The 23541-nt window shown below is 41.1% G+C and overlaps 1 protein-coding gene across 17 annotated transcripts in view; it reads left to right on the top strand.

Moving 5' to 3' along the window:
* Positions 1–22150, top strand: part of LOC111144685 (potassium calcium-activated channel subfamily M alpha 1) — a 726020-nt gene extending 703870 nt beyond the window's left edge. For 4 of the 17 annotated variants that reach the window (XM_022499095.1, XM_022499090.1, XM_022499097.1 and 1 more), the window contains 5 exons: positions 7715–7909; positions 9760–9878; positions 11472–11696; positions 13954–13982; positions 21393–21544. In XM_022499095.1, the coding sequence (XP_022354803.1) occupies positions 7715–7909; positions 9760–9878; positions 11472–11696; positions 13954–13982; positions 21393–21544 (720 nt within the window). Of the gene's footprint in view, positions 1–7714; positions 7910–9759; positions 9879–11471; positions 11722–13953; positions 13983–21389 lie in introns of those variants that run through there. The other 13 variants (XM_022499103.1, XM_022499105.1, XM_022499100.1 and 10 more) reach the window with 5 other exon arrangements.
* Positions 22151–23541: the final 1391 nt, after the last annotated feature.

Raw genomic sequence — 23541 nt, 5'->3', positions numbered from 1 at the left:
CATATATCAGACTTAAAATTTTACTGGAAAAAATATAACATTATAACATCCAATTAACATGTTAAGGAACATGGTATTCCTTTTTATTTTTTTTCCTAATAATCTCCTCTATCTGTGGATGATCATTATTTTGCTTCCCCTTGAACAACAGTAGCTGGTCTTAGACGTGACCAGGAGCTGTGATACTAAAGAGAGCTTCCAGGATAGGAGTGCTAATTCTTTTATTTTTTTAAAAGATTTTATTTATTTGACAGAGCGAGAGAGAGAGAGATCACAAGCAGGCAGAGAGGCAGGCAGAGAGAGAGGGGGAAGCAGGATCCCCAATGAGCAGAGAGCCGGATGTAGGGCTCGATCCCAGGACCCCAAGATCATGACCTGAACTGAAGGCAGAGGCTTTAACCCACTGAGCCATCCAGGCGCCCTAGGAGTATTAATTCTTAAACCTATCTGACACTATGTTCTCTTTCTTATTTCTAATTTCTTTTTTTTTTTTTTAGTTGTCATAGCCTTGTTTTTTTCAAAGATTTTTTGTATTTATCAATTTAATAAATATCCTCTTGTGATTTCATTAATTGATGCTTTATTATTTCATCCTTCTGCTTTTTGAAGATAAAAAGGACAATAAAAGTTCTTTTAATGCTTAGCATTATTTATTATAATTCTTTTGCACTTAATAATAAAATCATTTCAAGCTCTGAATTTGTTTCTGTAACTTTGGCCTTAATCCATGACATTCTTATATGCCATTTTCAAATAGTTAATTGTTAAATACTCGATATTTTAAGTTTTGATTTCCATCTTGAACTATATTTACATGTTAGAATACTTTTCTTTTGAATTTGGAGAGGTTGGGGTATTTACTTTTATTTCTATTATCTTAATTTTCTAAATGTAGACTCTGCAGCTTATACTTCACTGTATATATTGAGATTTTATACTTTGAGCCGTTGATCGCTTTTTTGTAATTACTGTTTGGAAGCTATCTAAAAATATTGCAAAGTTTAGCACAAATCTACTAAATTGCTTTTATTATACCCTTAATTTTCTCATAGTTTGGTCTGTTTGAGCTATGAAAGCTAGAAACACAGTGATATTTTACATATCACCCTCAGTCCACATTTATTTTACTCTAATTGTTAATTAGTTTTACCTTCTATATTTCAGTTATATTATTCTGTGAATAAGTAGGTTATATCTTTATTGTAAGTTTTAACTATCAATACAAAGCTAACTTGCTTAATGTAACATTTAAAATTTTTCCCTTAAAATACAGTTTTCTTTGTCTGTCTTGTTTTGCTTTTTCCTATTTCTCTCTGAAAATATCAGAGTTTGATTTTCATTTTGGCTTTTGAATAAATCTGAGAACCTTTGCAATTGAATCAAATCCCTTAGCTCATTTATGTTTAGTTATTAAAATATAATGCTATAATTTTGCCTTATGCTTTATACATGCTTCTATAATTGTGTCTTTTATAATCCAGCTTTGGGTATATAGACTATATTTTTGTATGAATACTTTCTCTAGTGATGTGTAAACTATCTATATTCTATTTTTGATTCTAGTGGTTACCAGACATTTTATAAATATGTTTGAAAGTATATTTTCTAAGCATTATTATCTAGAAAAATCTAGCTCTGATTCTTCCTTTATATCCATCCTCCTCTCTCCTACCATGTTTTTGACTTCTGAAAATAAATTAATATTACCATATTAACAAATAATTGTCATTTTTTCTTTCAAGAACTATCTTTAACATTTGCATTTAGTAATAAAACATACCATCATTTCTTAAATTCCATGTTTCAATATATTTCATCAGTATTTTTAAACCATTTTTTTAATTTCTAGAAGTTTCAAATGATCTTGAAGGATGATGATTTTTGTTCCTGAACATTTTTTTTTTTAATGAAGTACATCAATAAATGCTTAGACAGAGGTTCAAAAATACTTTTTTTTTTAATATTTCGATTGCCTTCTCAAAGTATTGATGATTTAGCTGCATGTAGAATTCTTGGAATAAATGTATCCTTTTAAAACTCAGTTGGTATCATTCTTAAGTTTTCTAGAGAAGTCTCTGGCTAACCTGATCGTGAACATTTTTTTTTCTTCCTTACAGCATTGTGTTACGTCACCTTTTTTCTTCATGTAATATTTTAAATTTAAATATTCACCTGTTACAGATTTAAGTGATGGCCACATTCACTTGGTGAGCCATTTCAATCCGCATCCTCAGTTCATTCTTCAGCTCAGGACAGGTTGTGTTCATTTGTTTTCTTGCTTGCTTACTCATATATTTTTTTAAGATTTTATTTATTTGACACAGAGAGAGAGGTCACAAGTAGACAGAGAGGCAGGCAGAGAGAGAGAGAGGGAAGCAGGCTCCCCACCAAGCAGAGAGCCCAAAGTGGGGCTCGATCCCAGGACACTGGGATCATGACCTGAGCCAAAGGCAGAGGCTTAACCCACTGAGCCACCCAGGAGCCCCTTGCTTACTCATTTTGACCTGCTCCAATTTTGTTAACAGTGTTAGCTTTTGTGAACACTTGCTATTTATCAATTTGTCTTCTGTTGTCTTTCTTCAATATCTACCAGAATTCTCATAAAAAAAAGAAAGAAAGAAAGAAAAGAAAAGCAAAGAAACCTCTCTACACATTTCTCTATGTAGTTTCGGCCAACTTCTTAGTCTTACTTCCACATCATTGATTTTGTGTCTATGTGATTTTTAGTTCTACAGCATAATGCTTCTTTTTCACTGTTGTTTTGGTAAGAACACTTCACATGAGATCTACCTACTTAAATTTTTCAGTGTTACAATACAGTATTATTAATTATTGCTTAATGGATAAAAATCTGGCCATTGTAAGTTTAGTTATCTTTTTAACTATTTCTCTTTTAACACCTTCATTGAGATATAATTAATAACCATGCAATGCTCCCATTTAAAATGTACAATTCTGTGATTTTAGTGTAATTACAAATATGTACAACCATCACCACAGTCAATTTTAGAACATTTTTTCATTGCTTCAAAAAACCCCTCCATATCCTGAAGCATCCCCCACTAAACTCTTCCCCCTCCCGACCAAGCCCTAAGCTTGGTACTTAATGTACTACCTATCTTTATAGATTTGCTTCTTCTAGACATTACTTATAAATGGATCATACAATATGTAGTCTTTTGTGACTGACTTCTTTCACTTAACGTTTCCAAGGTGTTAGTACTTCGTACATTTTTATTGTATGAATAACATTCACAAAACTGAATAATATTCATGCACAGATACAACACACTTTATTTATGCATACATTAGGTGATAGACATTTAGACTATTTCCGTTTTGGGCTGTTATGAATAATGTTGCTATAAACATGTATACAGGTTTTCATATGAACATATTTTTTAAATTTCTCTTGGGTGTATATATAGAAGTAGAATTGCTGGGTTATATAACTCTGTTTAACCATATGAGGAACTGCTGAACTATTTCTTGAAGTGGCAGTATCATTTTATATTCCCACCAGCAGAGTGAAATGTCAGGGCTGCACTTTCTCTACATCCTCACCAACTCTTATTATGTCTTTTTGATTATAGCCACCCTAGTGGTTGTAAAGTTGTATCTCTTGTGGTTTTGATTTCCATTTTCCTGATGACTAGTGATGTTGAGCATTTTTTCATTAATTTTGTTGGGCATTTATCTTTTTTGATAAATGTTTAAGTCTTTTGTCCATTTTTAAAATTGGGTTATATGTCTTTATGTTGTTTGGATAGAAGATTTTATATATGTAATCTTATATATATATTCTGGATACTGTATCAGAAATATGATTTACAAATATTTTCTCTGTCTGTAAGGTTTTTTTTTTTTTTTTCACTTTGTGGAGTGTACTTTGATGCACAAAAATTTTTAACTTTGAAGTTGAATTGATCTTTTTTGAGGAGGTTGCCTGTGCTTTGAGTGTCATATTCAAGAATTCATTTTCAAATCAAAGTTCATGACAATTTACCTTATGTTTTCTTCTAAGTGTTTCATAGTTTTAGCTCTTACTCTTTAGTTTCATAGTTTTAGCTCTTACTCTTACTTTAGGTCTTTGATCCATTTTGAATTAATTTTTATATATGGTGTGAGGTAGGGGTTAAACTTTATTCTTCTGAATATGGAAGCCCAAGAATTGAGCACCATTTGTTTAAGAGACTATGTTCTTTCCCCATGGAATGGTCTTGGTACCCTTGTTGAAATCAATTGAGCAAAAGCATATGAGCTTCTTTCTGGACTCTCATTTCAATCCCATGTCTGTCCTTATGTCAATACTATACTCTTTTGATTATAGTAGTAGTGTGTGTGTTTTGAAATCAGGAAGTGTGAGTCCTTCAACTGTATCTCTTTTAGATTGGTTACTTGGAGTGCTTACAATTTTATATGAATTTTACTCTTTTTTTGTTTTTAAAGATTTTATTTATTTGAGAGAGAAAGCACAAGCGAGGCAAGAGACAGAGGGAGAGGAGAAGTAGACTCTCCACTGAGCAGGGAGCCCAATGCAGGGCTTGATTCCAGGACTCTGGGATCATGACCTGAGTCAAAGGCAGATGCTTAACCAACTGAGCCACCCAGGTGCCCCTCATATGAATTTTAGACTCAGCTTTTCCATCTCTATAAAAATGGTTTTGGATGTTTTGACAGAGATTGTACTGAATCTGTAAATTGTGGGGGGGAATACTATCTTAATAATTTTAAGATTTCCAATCCATAAATATGGGATGCCTTTCCATTATTTAGATTTTTTAAAATGTGTTTCAACAATATTTTATAGTTTTCAGTGTACCAATCTTGCACTTCCTTGGTTAAGTTTATTCCTAAGTGTTTATTCTTTGTGATGCTATTATAAATAGAATTTCTTAATTTTATTCTTGTATTCATTGCAAGTGTATAGATATACAAATGATTTTTTGTATATTGACTTTGTACCTGCAAACTTGCTGAACACATTTATTATCTATAATTGAATTTTAAGAGATACCTTAGAATTTTCTATACATAACATCATATTCTCTGTAAACTGGGATAGTTTTACCTCTTTCTTTCTGATATGGTTACCTCATTTCTTTCTAGCCTTGGCTAGAGCTCCCAGTGCTGTGTTGAATAGAAGTGGTTAGAGCTGACTTCCTTGTATTGTTCCTGATTCTGAGGGGAAAGCATCCAGTTTTTCACCAATAAGTCTGCTGCTAACTTTGGGTTTTTGACACATGTCCCTTATCAGGTTGAAGAAATTCCCTTTTACTCCTAGTTTATTGAATGTTTTTGTCACAAAAGAATATTGGATTCTTTTAATTATCTCTAATCACATCCATTTTAATTTAAATATCTTACATAAAAATAATTGGGTAAGTTATATGAAGTCTGCTTTCTTATAATCTCATCTTTTACTTCTTATAGAAACTATATTTTTTAAAAATTGAATTCTAAAATGGATGCTTTTTTTTCTTTTACTTCTTCCAGCAACCATTTAATCAGTCAAAATGATGTTTTTCTTTTATATCTTAAATACTGTGGTTCCCTTTAAAAAATATTTATACTGGCTTTTTAAATTTCTCTCTATCTTTATTTCTCTCTACCAAAGAAACAGAGTTCGGTATACAAGGTCATGAATATTCTGTCGCCCCCTTTGCAAGCTGATAAATTCCTCCTCTTGGTCTTGATCTAAAGGGGTAATTAGAGTGCAAAGGCCCTTGTCAAAGTTCCATGCCCAGCACTCACACATTTATCATGCCACAGTGTTAAGGAGGGGTCTCCTGCTTCTACCGATGTGCTGACTGTAATGGAAGAGGATTTACCTCTGAAAATTTTGGAAATGCTTGCGGGTGTGCCCCAAGGCCACCTCCACTAGAACACACCTCTGATGGCTCTTCCCATTACTACTGTCACATCCCAGGACGCAGGGCCCTGGTGCCTTTGCTGTGTCATTCCTGAGCCCAAACAGGGTCTTCAAATGGAAGCAGATTGAGAAGTACAGGTTCAAGGATGAAATACATGGCCTTGGTTTGCCCATCCCTCACCCCAAATGTAAATGAAAGGAAGGCCAAGTATGAGCTGACAAGTCTTCTCACAGAGCAAAACTCCAGAGTCCCTGCTGTCAGGTCATAAGTATTTATCAGTGCTGCTTGGGCACCAAGCACTATTCAACGTGCCTCACGTGTATTAGTTCTATCGGCCTTATAACCACTCTGTTCATACATTTTACAGATCATGAAACTGAGGCACAAAAACGACAACTTTCCATGGTCACACAGTGGCTAAGACGTGAAGCCAACGTTAAACCCACCGCCTGACTCTTTTCCCTTGACCCAGACAGCAACAGTTCCCCCTGTGCTAGTCCTTGTCCTGTTGCTGTGCCCCAGGGCACATCTGAGCTCTGGTGGAGGAGATATGCGTTCTCCTTAGCTGACTCCTGAGTAACATTCCTAGTCTTCTTTGCTGTTGGAATTGGCTATCACTCTGCTCTGCGGGTTTTAGGTTTTTCAAGTATTTCAATGAGGAAAGTGAACCGGCCGGGGAACAGCTATCATCTGAACTCAGAGGTCTTCCTGGAATAATTTGCATATGAACTTGATCTTAATGACTGTGCTAATTTTGCAGTTGAGAATATCAAAGCCTAGAACTGGTTAGTCAACCTCCTCCAAGACAGAGAATCAGTGATGGCCCCCCAGCAAGAGAACCCATCCTTATCTGGTTTATTTCCCACTACATTTTGCCAGGTCAAGTGTCTGAGAAATCACGGAGGTGAAATGTAGCTGTCTTTCCTAACCTACTCCCAAAGGTCCGTACGCCGTCAGAAGCCACAGGCAAACTCTGGTTTGAATTCATTTCACCTGCTTGATTTCTTCTTACCATGAAAAATGGAATGCAGACCCTTGAGATTTTTCTCAAATTAGTCTGGATGACGAATGTCTTTTTGAGCTCTTTTATTTGACACACTATTCATTTTTTTAAACTCCCATTGTTTTGTTCCTGACAGACCTGTTATGTTTCAGATGTGAGACAAATGTACAATTGAGGGAAACTTCTCTAATGTGCTATATTTACCTCAGATTATTGAGATGACTTAAAAAAAAAAAGTGCACACACCAGGGCATCCTCCTCCTCATAATTTTTCTGGCATATTTAATCGATAGAGATTTCTGGGTTAGATTATTATCAAAGCACGTAGTATTGTAGAACGTGTGGCCTCCGTGATGCTCTTGGCATCTCTTTCCAACACAGGAAGCAGTTTTGCCACTGCTGGGGAAGGCTACTTTCTGGCATAAGGTGACAGGACCTCAGAGGTAGTTGTACTTGGGATAGCGCCTGGGCAGGCTGCATTTTGTGTCACAAATCCAAAGTCCCTTAGCAGACCTGCGGGACTTGAAGAGAGGAAGCAGCATTTGCATCCCTAGTCACACCAATCACGGTAAACAGGAACCATTTAGATTTCAGCCCTTTAATGAAAGTTCCCTGAAGTGGTTTTTAAAAGTCAGGCTCTCCTGGCAGAACCAAGTAGGAGAGAAAAGAATGGAATAATTGGAGGCTGCTGTCTTTTCACTTCCCACATAAAATTATTTGAAGAGACAGGCCAGAACTTTAAACAAGCGATACCAAGAAAAGTTGTAATTTGGATGTCTGTTGTTGTGATGTTAGGGTGTTTGCTTAAAGGACTTTCTCCCCCCAACTCTCTCCCCAGACATACTTCAATGACAATATCCTGACTCTGATCCGGACCCTTGTGACCGGGGGAGCCACGCCAGAGCTTGAGGCTCTGATTGCTGAGGAGAATGCACTTCGAGGGGGCTACAGCACCCCCCAGACGCTGGCCAACAGGGACCGCTGCCGCGTGGCCCAGTTAGCGCTGCTGGATGGACCCTTTGCGGACTTGGGGGTGAGTTCATGATGTAGAGGTTCCCTGAGCCCACTGACTGGGAAAAAACTTGGGCTGAGTGAATGGGGTGCCAGAGAGTGAGGAGCTAGGCACCTGCCTTTTCTTGTTTCTATGGTAAATAACTACAAGGCGATGTTTATGGTTTACTGGCTAGCAGGCCCTGTGCTTTACATACAATTAATCGTTTTTATTCCCACGGCAATCCTTTGACATAGTTTCTATCATCAGACACTCTAAGGAGACTGAGGCTCAGAGAGAGAGGATTGGACCCATGAGGGATCTGAACCAAAAATCCTGGCTTCGGAGCCTGTGGGCTTCCTCACTCCTGTAGGTGTCTTCTATCATGAGCCAGGAGGCATCGGGTGGTTCCAGCATGCGGCCAAGGCCGGGAGCCCCTTTCCACAGGGTCTTACATACCTCAGGGCTGCTGCACCCCAAAGGCACATTGCTAGGCCATGAGGAACTTTTAGAAACCACCGATGGCCATGCCCAGTTCCCAGGATTCAGAGTGTTTGTATCTGGGTATGACTCAGGGCTTGGAAGTTTTTAAAACACCAACATGCACCTGGAGCCATTGGCCAAACAAACAGTATCTCACATGGATCCTTTAATGGCTCTAATTTTGGACCTGGGTCTTCGCATTTCTGAGGCTGTACCAAGTCACTCTCCTCCACACCTTCCCTGCCGCAGAGGGGATGACCAGTACCTGTGGTCCTATAGGCCCCACGCACCCACTGGGTTCACATACTCTGGCCAAAGTCTGCAGTCTTGACCATGACTCTCAGCCTTATTCCACCTCCATGGATGTGTTCAAGGGGTGGAGCCACAAGTCTTGGGAACAAATGTATTTATTGTTCAATAATAGTGTTGCCCAGGGAAAGGGTCACTTTATTTCTTCTGAAACCCTGATGCTGACTTGCACCATATTTTGGTGTGGTTATGGGCAAGGACCTGTTAGACTGGGATCTGTCATTGACTTACTGATGAACGTTGGAAGGTAAAGACTTTAAATAATGGTAAGATTTGGCCCCATTTGTGTTCTGTCATACGATGGCCATGTGGAAATTCCAATGACAAGGAGGAAAAAGGCAGCCACTTTATTCCCAGAGAAGTCATTCTTCAGGGCCCTTCCTGTTCCGATACCCACCTAAAGCCACCTGGCTGCATGAAGCCAGTATTTCCAAGTGAGTGGGTTTGCTTTCACATTCCACATCAGGCCCCAGACCCTTGGAAGGTGACCGTGAACTGATTAGGACTGTGAATCCCACTTATACAGCCTGCAGCTCCCTGCCTCCTGGGGAAACACATTCTCTACCACCAGTGCCATCTCTGAGGTCTGTAAATTGTGCTTTTCACACAGTCCTTTCCCTGAAAGAGTCTGTCACCATAGTACCTGGTGGGGTCTTTTCTCCTTGCAGTGATTTTAATTATCACTCGAGCTGTTTTGACAACACGGTCAGATCACAGTGATTACAGCTGAGCCGGGGCTAAACATAATCACCATTTCGCAGAGCTGGGTTCTTCCCAGCCAAACATACATCTGAGACCTTCAGGCTTTATACCCTCACTTCAAATGAGGGAGAGGCACACTCTCTTCAGGGCTCTCATTGCTACAGATGGAAAACTGGAGAGAACTGGCGGAGAACCCCATCATTATCTGATCTGTAAAAATGACCAGTGTTAGATGTAAGCTGTTAATCACAATGACTTCTTTAGCCTCGGTCCCTTGGGACAGACCCTCCAATTCAGGAGACACCAACATGAGCTTTCATGAAAAGGGTCTGTTCCCCCTGGACTTCTGCTTTCAGACAAATAAAAACGTTTCTCTCTGTTCTTTTCTTGTCTCCCAGGATGGTGGTTGTTATGGTGATCTGTTCTGCAAAGCTCTGAAAACATATAATATGCTTTGTTTTGGAATTTACCGGCTGAGAGATGCTCACCTCAGCACCCCCAGCCAATGCACGAAGAGGTGAGTATATTTCCACTCTGCTCTCCCAACCCAAATGCAGAGACAGAAATACCTTCTCTTGTCCCCCACAATGACGACAGTGCATACTTGCGTATGTGCTCTCAGTACGAAACTGACTCTGCACACATTACATCCAACACTGAGTTTGAAGGTTATGGGAGGTTTTTTCTTTAATCACTCATAGCAGATGTAAAGATATTGTGGGAAGAAATCAAGTTTTATAGGTTAGTTCCTGAATAGGAGCATCTCCTCTAAACTCCAGCTACTGGGATCATTCTGTTGGTCCCTAATAGATATTTCATATTGCTAGTGTTTAAGCTAGATGGTTCCTCTGCCATATCTTAGATTCCTGTATTTTTACTGACTATATTTTTAATGGACTTTTTATTTATTTGTTTTTTAAAAAGATTTTATTTATTTGACAGACAGAGATTACAAGTAGGCAGAGAGAGAGAGGAGGAAGCAGGCTCCCTGCTGAGCAGAGAGCCTGATGCAGGGCTCAATCCCAGGACCCTGCGATCATGACCTGAGCCGAAGGCAGAGGCTTCAACCCACTGAGCCACCCAGGCGCCCCTTAATGGACTTTTTAAACTGTTATGTATTTATTTCAAGAAAATTATGTATTATCAATTTAAGCAGAAAAATATAACAGTTTGTATGTTCTATATATTTAATTCTTTATATTTTCTTTATATTCTTTATATTTTTTAAATTGCATTAAAATAAATTCACAGTGATCCTAAATTAAAAGTATGTCATAGAATTACCAAACTCAGTGTGTCTGTATATTACACCTCCAGAAACAACGCTGTAAGATGAGTATTTTTCAGCTTTGCTTGCACATTAGAATCACCAGGGGTGGGATGCCTGGGTGGCTCAGTTGGTTAAGCAGCTGCCTTCGGCTCAGGTCATGATCCCAGCATTCTGGGATCGAGTCCCACATCAGGCTCCTTGCTCAGCAGGGAGCCTGCTTCTCCCTCTGCCTGCCTTGTGCTCACTTTCTCGCTCTCCCTCTCTCTGACAAATAAATAAATAAAATCTTAAAAAAAAAAAAAAATCACCAGGGGTACTTTTTAAAAATATTCTGATTTCTCTGATTTAATTGCTCTGGATTGAAAAGATAGATAATTTTTTTTAACGTATAGAGATTATAGTATATAGCCAGAAGTGAGACTCCTGGTATGTCCGGCTTGAGGATCCACTTCGAGGTGTACTACTATAGAGGAAACAGTAAATTTTTTTTTGATCCTGTGTGTGTCTGGAACAAAAGCTGCAGTGCATTTGGGCCACTCAGAATCAGACTTGAACTTGATATTGAATTGGAAGGGGCACGTGGACCGTAGGAAGCACAGTTTGGTTCTCCTGTCATAGGCACTAATTCAGCATCTCTGCCAGACCTCGTGTGGGCTTCCCGCCCCGAGCCAAAGAGAGGAAGGTTTAGTTCAGCTTGGAAGACAATGTTGAAGGCCTTGGACCAGCTAGAAGCCCATCCTCCAGATGCTCTTCAAGACCCGAGGAGCCTCTTGGTTCAGAGGGGGGTGAACTATGCACCCAGTTATCCTCATGCCCTGACCCCTCTGCTCTCCCGTGCAGGTATGTCATCACCAACCCCCCGTACGAGTTTGAGCTCGTGCCGACAGACCTGATCTTCTGCTTGATGCAGTTCGACCACAACGCCGGCCAGTCCCGGGCCAGCCTTTCCCATTCCTCCCACTCGTCCCAGTCCTCCAGCAAGAAGAGTTCCTCCGTGCACTCCATCCCGTCCACGGCAAACCGACAGAACCGACCCAAGTCCCGGGAGTCCCGAGACAAACAGAAGTACGTGCAGGAAGAGCGCCTCTGATATGTGTAGCCACTGCCACCGTGTGTGAAACTGTATCTGCCACTCATTTCCCCAGTGGGTGTTTCCAACAGTAACTTTCCCCCTTTTCCCCTGTAGTCCCCCCCCTTTTTTTTTTACACATATTTGCATATGTATGATAGTGTGCATGTGGTTGTCATTTTTATTTCACCACCATAAAACCCTTGAGCACAACAGCAAATAAGCAGAAGGACCAAAAGTTATTTATGATTCTAGGGGAGAAATAACCGAAAGGCATGCTCCAGACATAAACAGCTCACTGCAGGAAGCGGTTCGCAGAGTAGAGGAGAGCCACTGTGATCGATGTCAGTTATGCAAAGCAAGCTTAGTCAACGTAGAAGAAAAGTTTGTTCTGATTTACCAGGATTATCAGGGTGCTTCGGGTTTTGATTTTGTTGTTGTTTTCCTTCCTTCTTTTTTTTTTTTTTTGTAATACACATGCAGTAATATATACATACACATTTATTTGAAACGAGCAACCAAAACATATCGATTGTTTCCACTCTCTGGGCTGAAGTCTAGCAAAGCATTTAAAAGGCTTTCGCCATTTGTGTAGATGATTATTAAGCACCTGCTTTTATAAGAGAACATCCAAGATTTTTTACTCACCAAGGCCTTTTTGTCCCGGAGCTCGCTTCCTCTGGGAGTTCGTGTGAACGTTTCTGCCCTTACTGTGGAGGAAAGAATAGTATCCCATTAGTGGCTGTATCAAATTCTAGTCATTTAATTTAAGTGAACAGAGGTTTGATTGCGTATTAAATTGTTATGCTGTCTCCTTATGCCATATGACTAGCTATTTTTTTTTTCTTTCACTTTTGACATTTGGGATGAAAAGCCTTATGTATCATAAATATCAGATGTAAGTCATTAAAAACTGCCTTCCTGGGACTTTTACATCTTTTAAAAGGTGAATTACTTACCTTATGTACAGAATAAATAATGCTCAGGAAAGAGCGAGTATTTTTCCATGCGTTCTCAGGGGACCTTTTTACTCCCCTTTGTTTGATTAGCTAGGGCCCCGATGCCAGGTAGGAGCAAGGGCTGGGGCCGCGGTAGAGCATGAGGAAGATAAACCCAGCAGCAGATCATGTTTTTCTAGGAGCTGACATGCTAAATAAATCAGAAGGTAGGGGGAATCGAGCCACAGTTGACACAACAAAGACAAAAGCTAGCCACCGCCTCAGACTGTTGGCCCAGCTGCATGGTGCTGACCCAAAGCAGGGAGCTAGTGGGAAACCCGCTTCCCAGTTTCTTGAACACACCGATTCACTCAGGCGAATGACAACAACAGCGAGCTGCTCCTTGTCATCACGAGGTGGGGGAGAAGTGTGCAACAGTGAGCCAAACACATTTTGGTGTAATTTTTTTTCTTTTGTTTTCCTTCTTTCCTTTTTAAGTTAGTAAGCATGAGAGGAAAGGTAGAAAAATCCCCTTTTCAATATATAGTTGTTAGATGTTGTATGCACGCAAATCAGGCTTTGGACAGGGTGGTAGTTCTTTCAAATCGGTCACCTCCACTGGAACTGAATTCATGTATGTGTGGACTAGCCCTGGGCTGGTGTATACCGATTTGAAATGTCTACTTTAAAAAAAAAATTCCATAGAGCAGAATAGGGGTGGAGGGGAGGAGAAAAAGCCACACCTATACCATCTCTAAAAAGGTGTTTTTATGGTGAATGCTTTGAGTTTAGATTTCGGACCCTCTCTCCCCCCAAGCATGATAGCTTTGGAGATTTGCTTGCTGTGTGAATTGACAAGCACTTTTACTGACAAAATGGTGAGCCTCAGTCTGAACCTCTGCCCCCATACCAAAGACAGGGCAGTACAGTATTCAGACCAGGAATGGGGTGGGGCAAAATTGCAAACATGGATGTTAAAAAGCCCTATGAGTGGAAGAATTTTTTTCAAATTATTTTTTCCCTATATACATCGATTTCTATATTATGTATAACTATCTTTTTATATAGAACTATCTCTCTCTATATATATCTATACACACATATATATACATATATGTGTGTATATATATACACACACATATACCCCAGTTTGGGATCCTGAAGAGCTTTTCATGCATTCTTTGCAAAGGAGGTTATAAAGTTGTGCCCATAGAACATTTATAACTATAAGAATGTGCCAGTTAAAGTGCTCAACAGGAAATATGACAGTTTAAAAGCATTGTAAAACTCACATAGCTTACTTCTCTCTCTAAAGTGCAACAAGGATGAATAGAATGGGCCAAGGTATGACAATTAATGGTTCTGCATGACCTAGCCACTGCTGGGGGTTTTCTTCTATACCGTTGTCCTTGTGAAAACTTTTGTGAAATTAAAAAAAAAAAAAGGAGTTACAAATTTTATTCTGTTATTGGTTTGTTTATTTTTATTTATATTGTTCTGTTTGTGGTTTTATTTAGTTTGTTTTGCTTTTTTTTTTTTTCCTCCCTTCCCTCTCCCCTCCTCTTCCTTCCCTATTTCTCCTCCTTCCTCCACTTTCTAAATTGCTCAGCGCGATGAGGCTATGCTGCTGCTACTGCTAGATCCCTTAGAGTTTGTTTTGGTGTTCTTGGTTTTTGGGGTTGGGTAATTTGGGGGGAACTTCTCTCCATTTGGCTTGCCTTTAAATCTGCACGTGGCCTCCCTGCCCACCTTGGTACCTTGCTCCAAGTCCAAAAGCATTTTCCCATCAAGAAACCCAGCTTCTTCCACATCCCCCCCATTACCACCACCCCAGCCCAGCCCCCCATTGGTCTGTCCACATCTCTGTGTTTATCTTGGCAAGACCTGCTAAATCAAAGTACGATGCCAGGTGATAAACTTTGCTGGAAAACATTTGCAGCTATTCCATTTGGCAAACCTGCTTCTCGGTTCATATTTTATCCTCCTTTTAATTTAGACCAGGAGGTTTATTAGTGACAAAAGCATTGGTCTCCTTTATGTGTGATTAGTAGGACCCCAAATGAAAACTGCTCAGTTGTGTGCATCAACTCACAGAGCACGCCCAGTTATCTGGGGCCTCCCAGCTCAGGCCCTGCATTACCCAAGTCTCTCCTGCCTCCTGCCTTTCCGGCATTTGCTTCATCCCAACAAGAGATTGGGCAGATAGAGGGAAGTAATTCTAAAACGCATTTTATATACAATCTGTTAGCAGCTCTGATGAGATGATGTTGGGACAGGAATGGAATGGGAACAGACTGTGACATAAGATGAAACTTTGGAATTTTCCCGGGACTTTGGGCACACAACTGAGAGTTGACTGTAGTATGTGGCTAATGATACATTCAATGATGAATAGGTATCATGACCTCTCTTCTACTAGCTGAAACTACTCTGTTGTACTTTCCTCACTAGAACCAAGAGTCTCCTCCGTTGTTTTCCATGTGACTCCCAACTGCCTCATTCCCCTTTCAGGTTCTTTTAGAAGGGAAGCACACAGGTTCTCATACTATGTCTCTCCCCTTCTTGCTCCCCATGAAAAAAGAAAAGAATAAGGATGACATAGAAAGAGAGGAAGAGAAAGAAAGAAGAAAGAAAGAAAGGAAAAGAAGGAAGAAAGAAAAAGAAAGAAGGGAGGAAGGGAGGAAAGGGAGGAAGAGAGGGAAGAAGGAAGGAGAAGGAAAAGAGAAAAGAGAAAGAAAAAAGACATACAGGGAGGGAGAGGGAGGAAGGAAAGAAGGAAGGAAGGAGAAAGAAAAAGAAAGAAAAAAGGAAGGGAGGAAGGAAGGAAGAAAGTAAAGGTAGAAAGTGAAAGAATTATTTGAAGAGAAAGTATATGCATTTAAAAAGACCAACAGCTAGAAACTCAATTATCTGTACCCTTCTACAAGAGAAGCAATTTATAAGCCATTCAGTCCAATTTGCTTTAGGCTTTGACAGGCCTGAACCTTAAATAAGTGAGTAGACCAGGAGGTGTGGTGAAGCTCTCAGCCTCAGCCCTCACTCGGATGATCATAAAATCATCAACATCCCTAAGGACTGCTGCCCAGGGTCCTTCCTGAAGCCAGTTCAAATGGATAAAGAGAAAGCTGGACCCTTATATAGAGAGTTCTACCACAACTGGGAGAAGTTTCAAATTCTGTTGAATATTACAGGTTGTAACCCAGACCCTTAATACAAATGCTCAGTAAATATGTTAAAATAAATTATCTTAAATATTTTCAGGCCTTTCATCAAGTTATCAGTTATCTTTACTCCCTTATCTTAAAAAAAAAAAAAAAAAATACAAGAACGCTCCCTGGGTGCTTCCTGATGTTCTGTGCTGTTGGCACTTTCTGGAGCTGGGCTCACGGCTGAGAGGGAGAATAGCTTTATAAGTACAGCAAGACAGAGGTACTGCCTTTGCCTCCTGCCAGCACTGTCAAGATCTCAGATGACCAGTAAAACCTTTGACTGGCTCTTCTTCAGCATGGGAAAAGCCTAAAGGTGTCTGCATCCCAATAGAGACAATTAAATCAACCTGTCAGGTTCCTATAGCAACAGGCTCCTGAAGGATAAAGAAGAGCGTATAGAAACTTCGGGGCCCGGGGAAGTCAAGACAGGGTAAAAATCAGTGTCTCACTCAGCTTCTTCAGCCCATTCCTGCTTTGTCATAAAAGGGTGATGCAGAATAAGCTGTGGGCACCTGTCACTAAACTGCTTGCCTGTCTCCCACCAGATTGCACATCTATTGCATAGGGAGGGGAGAGGGAATGGTCCCCTGCCACGGGAAAGGGAAGAGTGAAGAATCTGTCTTTGGGGTGTCAGCCGCACAAAGTCCCCAGAAAAGGGCCAGAGCAGGCAGTCTGCTCCGCCCAGCCAATGGCAGCATTAGACTTTAGTTAAAAGAGGCAAATAGAGTCATGGCGGACAACTGCAAATAAGTGTCAGTTTTCATAAACGGAGGCTACTTTGGTTATGGTAGGGATGGTTTTCATTTCTATGAAATAGCCATACTTTGCCCATGGAGAGGGAAGAAGGCAGTATGCATGGGTGGGATCCCCTGAGGGTCTTGGGGTGTGTGGGGCAGAGGGCACATGCCAGCCTTCCTCCTGGAAAAGTGAGCTGTGAAACCATCCAGCATTATCTTTGAAGGCTTCAGCTCCTGGTTAGGGCTTACCGTTCTTGGCTGTTGTCTCTATCCACATGGAACCTTTTCCAAGCCCTTTCTCTCTAAACCTCAGCTTGTGGTACAGCAGGAAGAGGGCCAATTATTCCAAATACCTTTGCTGTATTATCGTCTCTCCTTTCACGCATTCTTCTCTGGGGAGCAGTTATGTGAAAAAGAGAAATCCCATGGCACTGACAACCCACGGAGCCAGCAAAGAGGCTCAGTGTTCACAGCCCAGCCTGTTTCTCTGCTTGCAGGTACCCAAGCGGTCAGGGAAGCCCAGGTCTGGGGCTCTTACCTCCCACAGCCCACTCCTCCAGGCTCTTCGTGGCTTGAGGAAGTCGTAGCTCTTACCGTGGACCCTTCTATCTCCATAATGGAAGTAGACACAGATGGCTTGTGGGTGGGGCAGGGCACCTGTTAAGTACAAAACCATTATTTTAAGGATGCAGGTCCCACGGCAGGGCAGCAACCCTAGACTCACCAGAAAGAACACTGGGTCACTCCTTCCTCTCATTTCCTTCCAAACGAAGATAACCCAAGCAAATCTTCCTCTGTCGTCTCTACTGCCAAAAGCCCCGTTCTGCAGGCCAACACCCCAGTTTATGACCTTTAGATCTCTTCCCCCAGCTCATTTGCGGCCACACGGAAAAGGACCACCCATCGTCACGGGAGCCCTTTAGTACTGAGAATACTCACGTTCCTGCTAACCTCACAGGACAAGCTAACACCTTAGCGCTCACTTAGTGCCAGACTCTGCTAAGCAGTTTACAGGCAGTAACTCACTCAATCCTCACACAAGCTCAGATGTACACGCAGTTCGCCTCTCTGTTCAAAGGAATCTGTAGGACAGATTTGTTCAAAGTCATCCAGCCACAAAGCGGCAGAATGGCATTGAAAACTGGCCTATGAACTCTGCCCCTCTGCCGTCATGGCGGCTGCCATTACTAACAGATGCTCAAGAGCTTGCACTTACTTACCAGGCATCTGGACCTGTGCTAAGTGGTGCACCAGCACTAGCCCCTTTCATCTAGACAACAGCGTTAGGAAGATCTGATCACGAGTCCTTTTTATAGAAGAGAAGCTGTAACTGAGCTCAGTTACACAGTGACTTGCTTGGAGCCATGCAACTCCCGTGTGAGACCCCAGATCCCTTTGACCTTACCCTCCTGCCCCAGGACATCTCCCTAGCCCATGCCTCCCTGCCAGTCCTTGGTGTGTATCTCATGGCCCAGCTGGTCTCCATAGGTGCCGTCTCCCGACCACAGTGCCAGTTCTTCTAGAAGCATCTCTCTGCAGTCAGTGTCTGGGTTGTATCTCATGTTACTAGCCCATTTTCAGAGACTGCCACGCCTCCCATCACTGATCTGGGCAGGTCACACACCACCCTTGCTGTGATGATGTCAGGCTCAGCAGCCTCGAGAGAGGCTTGTTAACAAATGGGGCTATTTTTCTCTGGAGGGAGGAGGCCCTCACAGCCAGATCTGTCACCCTTCCCGTCCCAGGGACAAAAATGAAGCTCCCAGAAATCTTTCTGGCCTGTGGGATGAGGCAGGGAGAGGAGATAAACTCAGGGATTTGGATTTATCCTGGACCAACAGTACATATTCAGTACTTACTTGAATCCCTTCCCTGAGTATTCTTCCTCCCGGCCAATGTTGTAGCCTTCCTCTGGCACAGTCTCTTTTTGGAAGGCGAGATTCAATAAACCCAAGTGTCATAGTCCTACTTGAAGCACTCTCTGTTGAAGCAGACGAGTAACGATCATTAAAGTGTGTGCTCCTCTGATGCCCTTTGGGAAGAATCTCTTCATAAAATACCTCTGCCCCTGGATATTTTACTAGGATGCTCAGAGCATTGGTATATTTCAATTTCCTCAACATCCTATCCAACCAAGTCTCCAACAACATACATATTTATATCTCATAAGGCACCCAAATTAAAAAGCCTGTTTCTCAGGCATAATGAAAACCTCGACTCATTACCAGGATGTGCCGGAACATAACTCCTTCTTGTGTGGAAGCTGAATGGCCAAAACACAGGGACTACTCTGCATAGATTTTCTCCTATGGCAAGAAGTGTAGAAGGAAAGAGAGAATGAAGCTTAAACGGGGAAATAATGCTCTCTTTCTTACTGACAGCAGAAGGAAATTGATATTCTCTCTGCTGCAAAAGGTCAAAATGCCAACTTTGAATTGAACTGTAAAGACTAAATTCTGAACAATTATTCTCTGCAGCAGTTGTAAAAATTTCAGCAAATTGCAGCTGTCTTAGGTCTTTCGCCCAAAAGACCTACTCGTTTCCATCAGCAGAGTTCAGTTTCCTTTCCAACCTGGCATGTCCAGCCTAGCACTAAATCCCTTTGCACAATCAGTCCCCGCAGTGCCACAGCCAAAACCAAGGGCAGCTCAGGCAAACAGCACAGACGCCTGGGTCTGCTTTTCTGAAAACCATCTTTACACATAAACCATTGGAAAAAGTCGGAGTTTGAAATTGTTTCAGCGGCCTGGCAATGCTTTTAAAACATGATAACCATCACACTCTACTCCTCTCTGAAAGGTTAGTTTAATCGTAGATCACAAAAAATTGGTTTCCACAAATGCATAATGGTTCATCTATGTCACACTTGAACTAAATGGTTTTTTAAATGGAGCTGAAATTATTTTGATGTGTACACAGTCCTGGATTTCTATACAACCTTTTTTAACCAGTCCATCAGGAACCTTGCCTCTAAAGCCTCATTAATAATTCAGATGTGCTGATGACTTTAAAAGATCTATGGAATTGAAGCTTAGGAAAAAAAAAAAAACTCTGCTTGACAAAAAGATAAATGAATGTAGAAAGAAGCTGTAGGAGTCTGGCAAGCTGTAGATCATCTCAGAACAGATTGTAACTTTATCATTCTGTCAGGGGGAATAATTTAAAGCACTTAATCAGTTAGTTTCACTGTGAGGATGTAGCATTATGAATTCCTATCGTCCAATCTGTTCAAATCAAAGTGAACTTAATTATAATAGGTGAGAGGGCCAGAGCAGGAGAAAGGGGAACGGAGAATGATGGGAGAGAAGGTAGTTTCCTGGGGGTTAACTGAGCTGTGGAACAAAGGGTAATGAGCAGGCTCTCATGGAGGCACACCCCAGCTCCAGCGACAGTGTTTACACTGAGGGCTCAGACTTGACACAGCAGGAGAGAGGACGCATCCAGCAGAAAGCAGCAGAGTGGCTGTGAGCTGACGGCAGGTGTTGAATTTATAGATCATTAGGCTATCAGACAGACAGACGTACAGACGTAAAAACACACATGCGCATGTACCTCCACGCACTCTTCTATCTAGCCAGGTGAGCGATTTTGGTTAACAGATCAGTCCGGGACCCCTGACCAGGCTGTTGTGACTTGTTCTGATAGGCAGCAATGAGGCCATTGTCTTTAGAGCCGTGGGTGTGCCTGAAAGCTTTTCCCCTTTTTCTTTTCTTTTCCTAAGCCACAAATAGGACTCTCAAATTAGAATGTCCAATTTGCCCAGTCTCTTCATGTCTGAACACAGGGTCAGTTATCCAGAAAGTTTCAATCCTAGAAAAAGGCAGGGGCGAGGCCGAGTTGTGTAAAACAGCACTGAAATGCTGAGAGGATGCTAGGCCATTTTCTACCCCCCACCCTCAGCGCCCCCCCCACCACTGGCACAAACCCCCCCCCCCCCACCCCACCCAGTCCTCTGACTCAGCATTCTCTCAGCCATCTCTGTATTTAGAGTGGAAATGAAATGCCAAGACTTGGTCAAGCTCCCTTGTCAACAGCTTGGGTTATTATAGTCGGTTAAGATATTGCCACTAGGAATTCCTTCCCTAACTTTATACCAACACAGAGTTTTCTTTCATGAAATAAAAGCCATCTCAAAATCCTCTTCAAACTTTGGTTGTTATTCTGATGTTTAGTCTCATTGTCCAGCACAATCTGTGGGCTTACTTTAAGACCCTCAAAACTGGCTGGTTAAAAAAAAAAAAAAGAGAGAGAAAGAAAAAGAAAAAAATAAGAAGAATGGTGTATTGAGCTATAACTTGAAGTATGTCTGTAACAAAGCCAGGTACAGGCTGAGATGAGGAGATCCTGCCTAAGATGCTAGATCACTGGCTCTCTGTCAGGGACAATGTCCTTTATGTTCCACTCAAATCCGTGAATGCACAAATCTTTCCTCAGGCACAATGTTCATGGCCAATATTTGATATACTCAGCATCTCCTTCCCACCAAAGCTTTCCAGACCACTAAAAGAACCCCGGAGAACATTGCTGGAGCTCCTCTTCCAACCCCTCCTCATGCTCAGAGGTGCCCCCTTGCTGCCCCCAAGTCCCAAGGATGCATTGGTCCATCACTTGCCACAGGCAGCAGAGGTGTCCCACGTTCTGGGGTTCTCCCTACACTGCACTATCTCTTAGCAACTACTCACTGTCAGCTTCTATCGATTACAGTTTTGCATTTTTTTTTTCAATGAACTTTCCAAAGGCTTTACCCTAGGACTAATTAAGCTTCTCATTTCTCCTTCTTGTTCTCTATCCGTTTTGCCCTTTAGCAGAAAAGAAATGGTTTACAGATGAACCGGATAATGCCTATCCCAGAAACATTCAAATCAAGCCCATGAGTACCCACATGGCTAACCAGATCAACCAATATAAATCCACAAGCAGCTTGATTCCACCAATCAGAGAAGTTGAAGATGAATGTTGACTCCCAGGAGACCAGAACTATTTTTTTAAAGCCTGACAAACTTCATAAATGGTGACGTGACTTTTCTTCCTCTTACATGCTGAATCACTGGTGGAGACGTTAGGATAAGTGAGAATTGCAAGAAAAATAAAGTAGACAGATCTTTCTCTTTGTCTGCCTTGAATATTGCTTCCATGTATTTTGGAAAAGAAAATGATTTCATTTATAAATGAACATACTAAAATAGTCATGTATAGCCTCTAGCATTTTAAATTATTTTTATTTATTAGAAAGAAATATATTTTTTCTTTTCTTTTTTTCATTGTCAAATATCTTCCCTGTATCTAAACAATGCAAAATCAACATGAGTAAGTGGCCAGACTCCTTAATACATCTTTCTCTTCTTTCTCTCTTTTCCTTTGAGGAGAATGATGGTCACCACCACAATTAATTGTAATGAAGGCCAATGGATTACTAAAACAATTTTCAAATTGTCCAATGATGTAAACATGTATTTTAGTAAATTCATAAAAGAAGACAAAAAGGGGGGCAGGTGAATTTCCTGGATGGGTGTTGTATCTTAGCTGCACTGACACCAGCTCTTAATAAATGGAAACTTATTTATTTTCTCAGTTGAAAGTCATATTTTTGTAGCTTTAGTTTTTTCTGTATTGCTCATCCCTTTGTTCGTATATTTGAAGGAAAGACTTTCTTGCAGCTTTTCTACAATTACCAGATGAGGTTGATCCGGCCAATGAACAATGCCAGGAGGGTTGTGAGCACGCCTGGGACATTGACGTTGAGGACTAGATAACACATGAGATACTGCTCCGTTTGTTGTGTGAATGGTGGGGACTCCTCCATGCGGTTATGCTTCCCATTTCCTATGTCCAAACCACCCTCACAAGTACAGGAATTTCAATTCTGGAAGGGTTTGGTGGACTTTTTCCCCACGCTCCAAGTCTCAGAGCTTTTAGCCTGAAAGTGTGTAAACACCAGTGGATAGTTTCACTTCACAACAGGATATGATAACACGTTCGTTCTTTTTGATGAGTTTTTGTTTAAAAGCCAGAAACATTTTCATGATCAAGGAGACTACTTTTGCCCAGATTTCATTTTATTTTTTCAGGCTTTCCTTTAGTTGTTGGGACAAAACACACAAACTTGCTGCAACGGTGTAAAACATAATAACGACAAAAGGAAAGCAATGAATGCACTCAATCCTGTTAGAAAAGGCCTTTGAAAATGACCGGCAATGAAATCAAATGTCTCAGCCACTTCCAACTGTGCTCAAAGATTTTTCTAGCCATCAGACACAATTACCAAGTCTCAGAGCTCTGCTGTGGCTTGCATGCTTGGTGTCTAGTCGTCCCGGCAACTGTTATGTTCCAAACGATTTAGCAAATCTTTCAACTTCAAAATGATCAATCTTTTATATAGTCATCAGGGTCTATGGAGAAGCATGGATGTGATAGTGATTTTTCTTTTCTTAAAAATGTAAACTGTGGACACTTGAAGAAACCAAACTTACCAAAATATCCCCCCCAAAGTCCCATGGTATCTCCTCCATTAATTCTTTAGGCCATGACCCTGTGGTACTTAGGATATTAGTGCAGCTCAGATCAGAGCCAAGCAATGAAATCACCATGAAAACATACGTCCACTAAGTACTCCAATGACCAGTGTAGGCAAAATGAGCTTCTGCCCCTGTCTACTCCCTGCAGAGCCCATGTAGTCGTGCTTCTGCCCTATAGGCACTGTCCTGAAGTGACTTGTCAGACTGTGGTTACCCTGTTGTCACATTTTGTAGAAGTAGTTCTATAAAAGTATCGTGAATATAATGTACGTCCAATTGGATTGTTAAAAAACTACTTATAACCAATCACCAGTCTACTAAAATGACTAAAATGACGTCAGCAGTCTATATCCGGGCTTATGAACATTTCCTGGTTTCTAACAGAAGTAAAACAGGTTTGTGGGGGTGAATCCTTTGTTTGGATTTCACAACTTTCCTGAAA

This window comes from Enhydra lutris, unplaced genomic scaffold, assembly GCF_002288905.1.
Source record: "Enhydra lutris kenyoni isolate GAN:26980312 unplaced genomic scaffold, ASM228890v2 scaffoldscaffold12, whole genome shotgun sequence".
Taxonomy (NCBI): domain Eukaryota; kingdom Metazoa; phylum Chordata; class Mammalia; order Carnivora; family Mustelidae; genus Enhydra; species Enhydra lutris.
The sequence above is the reverse complement of the archived record's forward strand: the minus strand, read 5'-3'. Positions and strand labels throughout refer to the sequence as shown.